The sequence below is a fragment of the Nyctibius grandis genome, chromosome 4 (genome assembly GCF_013368605.1).
Source record: "Nyctibius grandis isolate bNycGra1 chromosome 4, bNycGra1.pri, whole genome shotgun sequence".
NCBI classification, from domain to species: Eukaryota; Metazoa; Chordata; class Aves; order Nyctibiiformes; family Nyctibiidae; genus Nyctibius; species Nyctibius grandis.
The window spans coordinates 62,923,818-62,935,848 of record NC_090661.1 but is presented as its reverse complement, the minus strand read 5'-3'; the positions used below and the strand labels follow the sequence as shown (position 1 = coordinate 62,935,848).

The 12,031-nt window shown below is 40.3% G+C and overlaps 1 protein-coding gene across 1 annotated transcript in view; it reads right to left on the bottom strand.

Annotated features, from left to right (window-relative positions):
* KIF26A (kinesin family member 26A) overlaps window positions 1–12,031 on the bottom strand; it is a 107,348-nt gene that overhangs the window by 23,376 nt on the left and 71,941 nt on the right. Inside the window, 1 exon segment of the mRNA XM_068398467.1 lies at window positions 7,275–7,458. Within this exon segment, the coding sequence (XP_068254568.1) occupies window positions 7,275–7,458 (184 nt within the window).

The following is a 12,031-nucleotide window of genomic DNA, read 5'->3' as shown; positions in this document are numbered from 1 at the left end:
ATTCTGAATTAAGATTTCTCAGCAAGAAATTACAAAGGATTCACATTCAGTTGAATAAAAACCATTTTCCAATGAAATCACTTATTTTTCAACTACAGTGTAAATCAAATTACAGAAGTCCTACTGCAGAGACAATATTTTTCATGGATTTAATTGTAACTGACAGATATATAACCCTTGCTAAACTGGTTTACTGTCGGTAGTTCTTACAAGCCTTTCACATACTGCTACTACCAGTGGATGGCAAATTTATATGCAAAATTGCCATGCTAGCACAGACCATCCAGCTCCCCTGGGAGAACCTAAAAAAAAAAAAATCACTTCTGTCTTGTACTCTGTTAAAGAAGAATTGATTCTCTACTCCAAGGAGACATGAAGAAAATTATTTAATTTTTAAAGGTGAAAACAAAGTAGAAAAAATTGTGTATTTTTATCTATTTTTTCCACATTTTTGTTAAAGCAGTTCAAGGCATTTCAGCAGGGATGTATGTACCTTGGATGATACGAGACTACATACATGGGTAGAAGAGTACTTAGTATGATACATGATTTATATCAGAAATAACACTCTAGTCATTAGGAAACAAGCAGCAATAAAGATGACAAAATTAAGTACCTATTTGTTATCCGTCATCAAACCATCATAAGAACCAGTGAATGGGACATAGAGCACACTTAAGAAAACCCTGCATGATCAGTAAATCATATTAGCAGTACCTTAGCTATGGCTTGGTAAAGCATAAATGAAAGTAAATGTCTAAAACACATAAACAGAGACCAGTATGTATATACCTGTCCAAGAAACATGTCTGACAAATCAGGTTCTCTTTAAACGTTCCGCTTCAATTGTCTCACATAGGAGGATTCTGTCATCCTAACGTAAAAAAATGACAGGATCCTTGGAAGAGACAAGCACTTAAAGTTGCTGTTGTAAGTGATGCAGTGTTATAAAGAATGAGCTGAATAGAACCCCAGAAAAAACATTTTGCATGAAAAAGGCTTCCTGCCATGCTGAAGAAAAATAGCAAATTAGAATGCTACACAGCAGCCACTGTAAAAAGGATGTCTTTTTTAATAACACAATATGATAAATTATCTTAAGTAGCACATTAATGTCAGAAATTGAGCATAATCTAACTTCTTTCCAGTGACAATATTAAATGGCTTTCAGACGTCTTTCCTACTATTCTAACATTAAATTTAATAACACCCAGAGAGACCACAAAAATGATTCAGTTACAAGAATCATACTGTACTGGATCATTGCCTTTTAAGTAGGATCAGCTAAATGACTTGGACTCTGATGTTTTTGGCACATTCAAGAGAAAGGTATGAAATTTGCTAGATAATATTTATCAGTAGTGAGCAAAATTCCTTTCAGTATCCAGTTTGCATTGGTAGTGAGATTTTCCTTTCCTCTCCTTTTCTGAATTTGACTATTGTTGATTATATAAAAAACTGGTCCCAGATAGACCTACAGTTCTAATTTTTTTTTAAACTTTTCCCTGCTTGTTATTCCTGAACATGGACAAAACCTGCAAGCACCTGTAAGAGTGTATAACATTTTGCACTCTTAGTAAAGAAAATTAAGCAAAAGGCTTAATTAAAGATTTGTATCACAGCACAAGTCCACACACTCCTGCTGAAATTACTATAAGGTGAAAAACTGGTATTTGTGAAATGTAAAAGACATTTATTTCCCACCTTACAAGCGAGTACTTGAAACAATGAGAAATTATAAATAGAAATCGCAAAAGATACATATAGGCTCTCTGCTGTAGTAAGTCTCTAACAACAAATGTATTCAACTATAAAAAGCCATATAGCAATTTCATCACAGCAGAACTGTATGGTATGCATGGAGATGATGATGTGAGACTAAGAACAAATTTCGATGTTGGGCTCAAATAATCAATAACTGAGTTCAAGTGCACAAACTGGCCATCATGATATTTTCACATTCCTGCTTCCTCCAGCAATTCTGACAATACACAGTTGCTGGCTTTGCTATAGTCATACAACTTATAAAAAGCAAGAATTCAAGCCTCTTCCCTTCCCCAAATGTTCATCGAGCTCACAAGTTCAAGACAAGGTCCCACAACCAGTGATAGGATCTGTCAGCTAGACTAATTTCAATTCTAGTCACCACAGAAACACCCAAGATAGTCCTGATGCTGCCTATGCTCAATTCAATCAGTTCCATAGATTCAACTGTCCCTTACCCCTGTTCAGAATAATTCTTACTCATGTGGTTAACTTCGAAACCAATGAAAAGGACTTAATGTGTGGGGAAGCTCTCCACTGAATCAGTGCTTTGGCCAAAGGGAGTTTCTTTGGCAGGAAAAGCCAATAGTCATGGTAGGGCAGCTTTGAAAGTGCACATCAAATAAGAAAGCTGAAATTCCAGGTGCAGATGTTAATTTGTTTTTTCCAAAGGTTTAGGCTTACTGGGGTCCAACTCCGTAGCAGCAGCAAAACACACAGAGCTGCTGCTTCTGAATGCTGAAGTCTTAGGATTCAGCTCTTCCCTTGCTCAGCCACAGGAATAGCTCCCCTCTGAGACGGTCATTTAGAGATATATATACATGGGGGAGGAGGGGAAATCTTTACTTTTCTTCAGTTGTTACCATCCTCTATTAAACTTCTTTGAAGTTATTACCTCAAGGAAGAAGGCTAGTAAAGAAAAAAACATCAATTTCCTTGAGGTAATAAGTTATTTAAGCATTATGAGCCTGAAGAGGAACATGTATTTTTTCTATCACCTACTGTTAGTCACCCCCTAAAACTAAAGATGCTTAATCTTATTGCCTCCTGAACAGTCAATAAAGGATTTCTTTTAGAAGCTCAGACTCATGATAACAAACCTAACGCTGTAGCTTCCATGATGACTGGTAAAATGGGTTACGGTCATGCCTGATTTCCTTACAGCTTATTGTTTGTGCATGCATAGTTAGAGCTCCTTTTCTTATGTACATTACCTTGTGTTAATCAATAGTCAAGTTCATCTGCCTCTTTATCCACTCAGTAACTTCAGTGTCATGAGATCTTTTTGCAAGTCTTCACAGTCAGTTTTAGCTTTGGCTACTCTGAATATGCAGCTTCACCACCTTGTCCAAACCATTTAGAAAGACACCGAACAGCATGGACCTCCATACGACACCACTGCTAACTTTGCTCCAGTGTGAAATCTGCCCCCTTGTTTCCTACCAGTTACTAAACCACTAGAGAATACATGACAGCTTAGGGTGTTTTTAAGAAATCTAGGTCAGGGCACTTGTCAAAAGCTTTTTCAAAATTCAAATACACTCTATCAACCAGACCAACCCTATTCAAATGCTCACTGACTCCTTCACAGAATGCTAACGTATGTGTTCCACCTGTAAAAGCTCTATCAATTGATCCCTACTATATCACATTAATTCCTGCCTGCTAATTTCTGTCTTTATTATTGTTTCAACCACTTTGCCTGGTTGCCTGGTCTGAAAATCAGCATTACGACAGTGTACTTCTAGATTCCCTCTGGAGCCCTTTCTTCCCTGTTGGCCCCAAAGTGACATCACATTTTCCACATTCTGTTCCTGTGCCTCTTATAATATATAGAATAAATTAAAACCTTGAGCATCAGTGGGAGGGAAAAAATGTTAAGAATTACCATGGCAGGGGAAATATAGAAAGCCAATCATATTGGTTATTGTAAATGTTTCAACATGTACCTTGCTTTAAGCTTTCAGTGGATTTACAAAAGAAATGGGACTACCTAGACTGTGTCATTACAGATAATAATTAGTTGTTGTAGTATTCAGGCCTTACTCACTAGTTCCCTCCTAATATAAATGCTATTTCCGCACAGTTGACATATCATTCACCACTTCAGCTTTTCATAAACGGAGCCACATTGCTCCCATTGAAGTATCTTGGACACTTCATGGGTTTCCAGTTTGTTACTCTATTTTTCATTTTCACATAACTTACGCTCTTCTTAAATTTTATCTCTTCAGCCCCTTCACAGTAAGAAAAGGCATGTTTCTCTATGGAATCCTGTCCTGCTCTGAAAGAAACCATTTGACAAGAAGGGAATGAAAACTTGTCAAGCTATCTGTGCTCAGAGAAATCACCCCCTTGAGGAGAATAAGGACTGGTCCTCAATGGGTCATTCTCAGCTTAGTAAGGTGAAGTTAGGTGGGGCAATGGGTGCAAGCTGGAGCACAGGAGGTTCCACTTAAATTTGAGGAAAAACTTCTTTACTGTAAGGGTGACTGAACACTGGAACAGGCTGCCCAGAGAGGTTGTGGAGTCTCCTTCTCTGGAGACATTCAAAACCCGCCTGGACGCGTTCCTGTGTGATATGGTCTAGGCAATCCTGCCCCGGCAGGGGGATTGGACTAGATGATCTTTCGAGGTCCCTTCCAATCCCTAACATTCTGTGATTCTGTGATTCTGTAATTAGGCAGCCCATTAGCACTGCTACATTCTTATCTGTACAGCAGAAACCATCAAGGAACCAGTCCTTCACATCATAACTAACCATGAAAGACAAAATAGCAGCAAGCTGAGAGGTGAGGAAGGAAAAGGCTGCCCCACCAGCTGCTTAACCCACTGTAACCACACAGTAATAACAGGGCAAGGGACACCGCTGACCTGGGAATGATCACACAAACCAAGGAGAGCACCAGCCACAGCCACAGATGCTGCAGTAGGAAAAAGTGACTCCAGAATCCATCACTGATTCTTTCCCCTATGCATATCTTGTACTTATTATTGGGCAGGCTGAAAGAAAAAGCCACAGAAAAAGATAACCAGGAGGAGTGTAAAGTAAGAAGTGGGACTGAAGTTAACAGAGGACCACAGCACATCTGCCAGCATTTACTGATTCTTCTCTCAACTGCTATGATACTTCAAGCAGTGGGGAAGAACGGTAATTACATTATTCCCATCATCCTCATAAAGAGATACTAGCTGACTAAATCTTGATCAACAGAAGCTGGTGAAGAGAAAATTATAATGGAGAATGTTACTGCACAGTGGGCTAAATGCTACCAAAAGCTTCTTGACATCGCTCAGAGAAGGTGAAACTGTCAGTGTTTAGTACTAAAAGAACACCTGTACAGGACTGACACTTTTCTTTGGACCACAAGTTCTGTGAATTAGGATACATCAGATTTCATTTCTGCTGACTCATAATTTTTACAAAAAGCTATATCGTTGGAGGGTTTTTTCTATGGGGAAAGGCTGTAATTTATAAAGTTGCAAAAGAGGAATGGGTTAAGAGAGATGTTTAATAGGTATTGCATATTTTAAACTGTGGATCAGAGAAGACACCTAGTTACTTTATTTTTTGAGGAGCATTAAAACTAGTAACTAGCACACCCCATCACCATTTGGATGGTCTAGATGTTAACTCAAGAATTAAAGGGCTGATTCAATTAGAAGAGAGCTCTTATCTTCTCCAGCACAGCACAGGATTCCTCCAAATTGTGGTCAACAAGTACACAGTGAGGAGGACACATCTGGAACCCTGGGCCCAAACAGTATCTTCAATGATGTTTTCAGCTGAGAGCTAAACAACAGAGACATCTGAGGGTCAACGGCAGCTTGTTGACCCATAAAGTCTGGAAATTCTTGGTGTAGTGTGCCAGACAGCAGAGAAATACCACCCATATTGCCAGCATGGGATATATCCCATGTTGGAGGAGAAGCTCACAGAGCTGAGCAGCGTAGCTGCTCAAGGTCCTGCCATGCCCCTTGGCGTTCTGGTAGAGCTCTTTCCTTTGAAAGCCCTCTGCTGTGCTCACTAATGAAGAAAGTAGGTAGACCACACGACCCAAAGCATATAATCTCCTGCCATCTGGGATCATGCACTTGATCCTTATTAGACTTCGTTGATCTGTTTGAAGACACCAGACAAACCAGAGCTTTCCACGAGGCACAAGTCGTGCTGGTAAGCTCCACCAGCCACCCTCAAAGTGCAGGAAAAAGGCTGAAGTCTCTTGGCTACACATAGCTGCAGGCACACAAGTGCAGCAAGGTGCAAAGACACTTTTATTGAGCTGCAGGCACAAGGAGATACAAGCATGCTTTAAAGGTCTTTCTAAGGCAAAAACACTCAGAAATGCCATGCTCCCTGTTATCGCTGGTGCCACGGCCAAGTGCTAAGCCTCACAGAGAAGAGGCAGACACAACAAATAGGCTCTGCTAAAACACACACACATAGAAAGGGCGTTCCTTAGCAAACCCTCCTCCACCTGGGAATCTCTAAATTACCGTGCCAGGTTTGCTGTATGCCACCATTTAATACTACATCCTCTTTTCTAACACACCGGAAAAACAGGAGAAGAAACCACATTTTCACCTGTGAGTTTCCACCTGCTTAAAATAGCCCCAATTACTCCTTTGTTTTCCATTTAGCACAAACTCACTGACTTAAGAAATACAGAGTATTCTCTGCAAGCAACAGTGTCAGCTATAGGTATTTAGGCTGACAATCTCTTTATATTAATGCTGATCTGTGGTTAATGCTGATTACTCAAGGTGCGTATTTTAGCTCTCCTGTGCACATCACATACTTCAATTCTATCTTCAACCGCTAATCTCTTGTAATCTATGCAAATAAGTATTCAGACTCTGCTGTGTGAGTGATTAAACAGTCATAAATATGAATAAAGCTCTAAATAATTGTGTTATATATATTAATTAATTTTAAATAAAATTAGTACAAGTTTTACAATTTGAAAGGTGCTGCTATTTCGTAAGTTAGAGAAAGGTCTATTTCTCTCCTGCTACTTCATTTCCATACTCCTGATTTACAATGACATGTGAAGCAGAGGGAAACAAAGCACCCTCAACGTATCTCCTTAACCTCAAGCAGACAGACAGCACCAGCACCAGTGGCTGAGCCTTGCTGGCAATGCAAAGATTACTTCTGCCAAGGCTGAAGCCTGTATGGGCATTGGTTTTGGACCAATGATGCCAAAGAAAAATGTCTCTTGCTTCAATAGAGGGAAAGACAAAACAACCTTTGCCAATGTTGTTGTCAGAGATGTTAACTGGCTTCAAGGAAGCCAACACTTTAGGACTGAATCTGCTCTGAGGTTGCCAACTCTTTCCAAAGTCAACAGGTGATAACAGGTCTCAGGCACATTCAAATGGTTGTGGCTATCTCCCTATCCCAAGACCCTTCCCTTGAGCCTATCCAACTCCATTCCAGGCTGAAAGCTTCCAGCCCTGTTAAAATTCATCTAGAAAACTATTTTTAAAAAATTGAAATCCGAAGTTACCTTTCCAATGCCAGGGTTGTCCTTGATTTTGGACACGGCTCTCAGAAGGCATGGTGGTGCTGGGGGAGGACAGAGCTGCAGGATGCCACTAAAGTTAGTAGCATAAATAGAGAAGTCGTGTGTGTGTGGCAGGGGCGGATGGTATTTCTTTCTCTTCGAAGACAGGTTAAGCTTCTGTGCTGCTCTGTATAAAAGTAATAGCAAGAAAAGACAATGTTACTAGGTGTTAATGGGACTCTGGACCAGACAAACAGATGCTCATTGTCATCACTGCCTGCTTAACAAATCAAGTCATTGCGCTCTGAGCTGACTTCATAAGGACAAACCATCAGGAGACTAATAGAAGGAAATATGGGTAGAAAAATTACTGACAAAATATTCAGTTCATTTCTCCCCTGACAGAGTTTCAATTATAATCTAACTTTCCCTTCTTTCCCCCAACAGCTTGACAGCTGAATCCTAAAATGCCAAAATCTCACTGACGTAATAAAAAGCTGAAATAATCCCCTTGTCACTGGCAGGACCAGACGGACTTTGCTGGTGATAATATTATGAAAGCGGTTCTTTGTACTCTGCAAGTTACTCAAGGCAGAGAATAACACTCCAAGTCAGCCGAGCTCAAGATCCTCTCTTGTTGGCTGCACTGAAAATCCTTAAATAACAGAGAATTTCCTTCAAGACAGATTGGTTTTTCCTCCTCAATTCCACTCTTTCGCATTAAAAGGGGAAGTTGTTAAAAAGACATGCTTTAATGTTCTGAATGATAGTGATCCTACTTTTGAAATGCAGAATAAAAGATGCAGAAGGAAAAAATTAAAACATACAATTAAAATTGTAACATTCTTCCCTGTGAATAAGAATAGGAACATAATCAGTTTTCCTGCTATTCCCCATCAGCAACACCAAACAGTATAGCAAGAAACAAACACAGAAATTCGACTCTACATCCCAGCCCACACGGGAAAATTCACCCTGCAGAGTTAAGTAGAACAAATATATGTGTTAGCGAGCACATGTTGGGCAGTTGGGGGTGGCAGTGAGGGTGAAATCTCAGCTCTGTCAAAGCCAAGGAGAGCTATACCACCTGAATAAGATGTGTGTGATCTGACCCTGACACTGTCAGTAGATAGTCCACCCTCAGATACATATCATAAAAGCATGCAACATGCTATCTTTTAACATTACTTTGAAACACTGTTAAGCCAGCAAAAATGCAAAGTGTTGCACTGCCAGCATCTGTGGGCAGCCTGAGACCATGCTACTGATGCCAACAGGTCTTCTGGGGACAAAGCACTATTCTGGTCCATGCTTGCAATATAAAGGCACTTCGGACAAATCAGTTTACAAACATGTGATGACAAAAAGTCTCTTTATACACAACGGCTACTTTGTATTTTCATCATGCTCTTCAGCCAGGATCTCCAAGTACTTTTCAGTGAGATCAAACTGGCACTAGCATCTGTGAAGTATTATAAGCAACAGGCATATGGAGAAACTAAGGCAGCGCTTTGCTGTCATACCTAATTCAGTGTAAATCTAGACCCCTAACCTTGCCAAGAATCTAGTCATCAGGCAGCCTCAGGCTGAGTCAGCTTCATAAACTGATCAGAGAAGGCAACTCTCCCTTTGCTTGTATTTATAGTAGGTTAGAAGCAAAAGTGAACACTGAGAGCAGAAGGGCTGCACAGTTTCTTCCAGCAGCACTATTCGCTTCAAATAAGTTACAGTACAAAGAACTGCAGGAGGAGCAAATCTACTCACTTGGGTCAAGATCAAACAGTTAGTCAGTACGACGGGCAGGACTCTCAATACAGAGCTCCAAAATTCCCAGTCCTGTGCTCTATATTCCCAAACTTGTGTGTTAAACTCCTGGACCTTTTTACTTTGTCAACTTCTGGAGATGCAGACCCCCTAAGTGCTTCCTTCTACCTCTATAAACACTGCAGTATTTCGGAAAAGACAAAGACTCGAGTGATGAAAAAATGAGGCTCCAGTTCCAAGCTCAGAGACAGCCAGAAGCCACTCACTGTCTTGTGAGGGCCAAGCTGGACTTTTGCCTCTGAGGAAAGAAGCAGCTTTTGACTCCTGCTGCATCCTGAAACCAGCAGGAACTGCGTCCCACAGCGAAGCAAAACACTGCGAGCACGAGTTTCTACAGAACCTTGGGTTTTTGGTGGCAATGAGAACTGATTTGACTGCCTAAATCTCAAATCCCCTTGCTAATACCTCATTCACTATGAAAACATATGCCTGAAATAGGACACCAGGCAAACAGTTGCACAACTTCATCACGGTTGCAGCTGCACATTAAAACCGTAATGCCTCCTAAATTATATGCAGCTTTATTGCGCAGAAAAGAGTCTCTACCTGTTGGTACTCTCATTGTCGAACTCAAGACGGTCATTACCCTCTATCTCCAAGTACTAATTAACAATTGTGGTTATTATTTAATCATCTTGTTGATTAATATGAAAGATAATGTTTATTTCCTTGTTTACATGCTATGATCCCTTGTTGAAATGATAAAAACTCCTCAAGAGAATGTCTTCAAAGTGCAATCAAGATATACATTAAATCCTGATGAAATAATTATTCCTTCAATAGATCTGGCTGAAGGACCTCCTCTGGGAAACATATGTGAAAGAGAATGAGATACAAAGGACAAATTTACTCAGGAATTGTGTATTCAAGCACCTAACTAAGCGCTAACAACTCAATGAGTAAATGCACCCAAAAAGGCCAAGCTAAGCAAAATACATAAACAAATAAACAGAAAAGTCAGCCTTTTAAACTATAGCATCTACCAAAATAGCTCAGTAACACAGTTTTGGACCACTTCAAAAAGCAGATCGAAGATATCAAATCCATTACCAGTTGTCTTAACTTCCCCACTAAGACAGAACAACTTTCAAAGTGAACCACTTCCAACAGTATTCACGCACTTTCTGCACCTCCACTGTTCAAAGGACAGTGCCATATGCTAGCTAAAGCAATTAACTGCTATAGTGCTGACAAATCCTCTTCCTATGAGTCTGGAGTGCCACGATTTTACTAACAAATTTGGCAAAGGGACTGCTGATGTCCATGCAAGATAACAGGAAACTGAAAAAGCAGAGGAACTGGAGTAGCTGTTGTAGAAAACAATCAGTGCTTTGATGGGCAACAGGCCAACTGCACTGATAATGATGTATGTGGTTCACATTTAAAAAGCATCTCTTCTCAGGTAGCAGTGCACGAAGCTTAATTACAACCTGACTGTGTTTGAATGCAAGAATTACCCTGCCCAACATTAAAATGAGGTTGTTTCTGGAGTGGAACATCGCAGACATCTTGTACCAGAAGTATCAAACAGCTTGTTGGGTTTTTGGTTTTTGTTTGCTTTTTTTTCCAAAAGGGAAAAGTTAAGGATCTAATGGAAAGAATAGGGTAATTTAGGCAAAACGAAACATCACTGTCAAACTGTAGACTCTGAATATGAAATTAAGTAATTGTCATCCGCAGCCTCTACAAAAAGTACAGTCAGTTCTTTAACTACTACAAAAGCCAGCTGGGCAGCAGCCTTCACATTCTTTGCTTGGGCTCCTGGACTGGTCCATGCAAAAAGCAATACGTAAGGACTCATCAATCCTTCTGCACTTACTGCAGCACCAGCAATATACTTGGTGGCATCCCTGCCAAGTACACATTAGGCCAAAATATAGGCCAAGCTGGTTTGGACATGGGCCCAACTAAATTAAACAAAATCCAACTTCACAAAACTCATTACTTCAGTAAAATTCATGAGAGTATGTATTTACAGGGAGCCACTTCTGAGACACTCCAGAGTGCTGGATTTTCTGCAGTCCTTGTCCAACAACCCATTACTGAATTTACACATAAGTTTCCAGTCCTTTTTTACTCCAGCAATCCTTTTCTCAGGGGCACTTCGTCCCATGCAGACAGGGAAGGCTAAGCTCTTGTAAACTGGGCCCTTTTTGTCCAGCACCAGAAAGAGAGAAGTCAGGCTCATATCAGATCGCTTTCTGTAGGAGCTTAATTAGGTGCCATCCCTCTTTTCTGATTTCCTGCTTTTTCTCAAATTTAATCTTGCAGAGGAGGCCCTCACATCCTTCTTCAGCACCACAGTGGGCTGTCTGACCTTCTCCAATATTAACCTCTGTTTCCTCACAGGGAAAATTATGACCGGTAGGGAACACTATGCAAAACTTAAGCAGTACAGTCATTTGTTTTTCTGGGCATTTTCCAAGCATTTTGTCACAGCTTTGACACAAATGTATGCTTTCCACCTACCTTCACTCTCCCCATTCAACCTCCACCAAGCACTCTTCTACAACACATTCTTATAAGGGAAATGCTACACACTCTTATGCCTCTCTTCCAATTAAAGCATGAGAGACATCCATGTATATTATTTTTACCTCTGGCTGTGAGATCTACTGTCTGTGTTTTGCTTAACTCTTCCCCTCTTTAATAGAAGATGTCTTTTAAGATGCTCTGGAGAGTTCTTTTCTCATAGCTAGGTGTCACAGTAGAAAATAAAACTAATATATGGCACATGCAGGGGCACTCAAATATCAAATGACAAGGGACAGTCTCTAGCCTGCTCTTTCCCCCACACAATTTACAGATTACTAGGTTTTCTGCCATGCATGGATGAGGCCAGTGAGGAAAAACATAGCCAGATCAATGACATAATGCTCAGCACCTAGGGAATATGACTGTGCAACAACAGTAGCTACAAAGCCTGCCCATTAAAA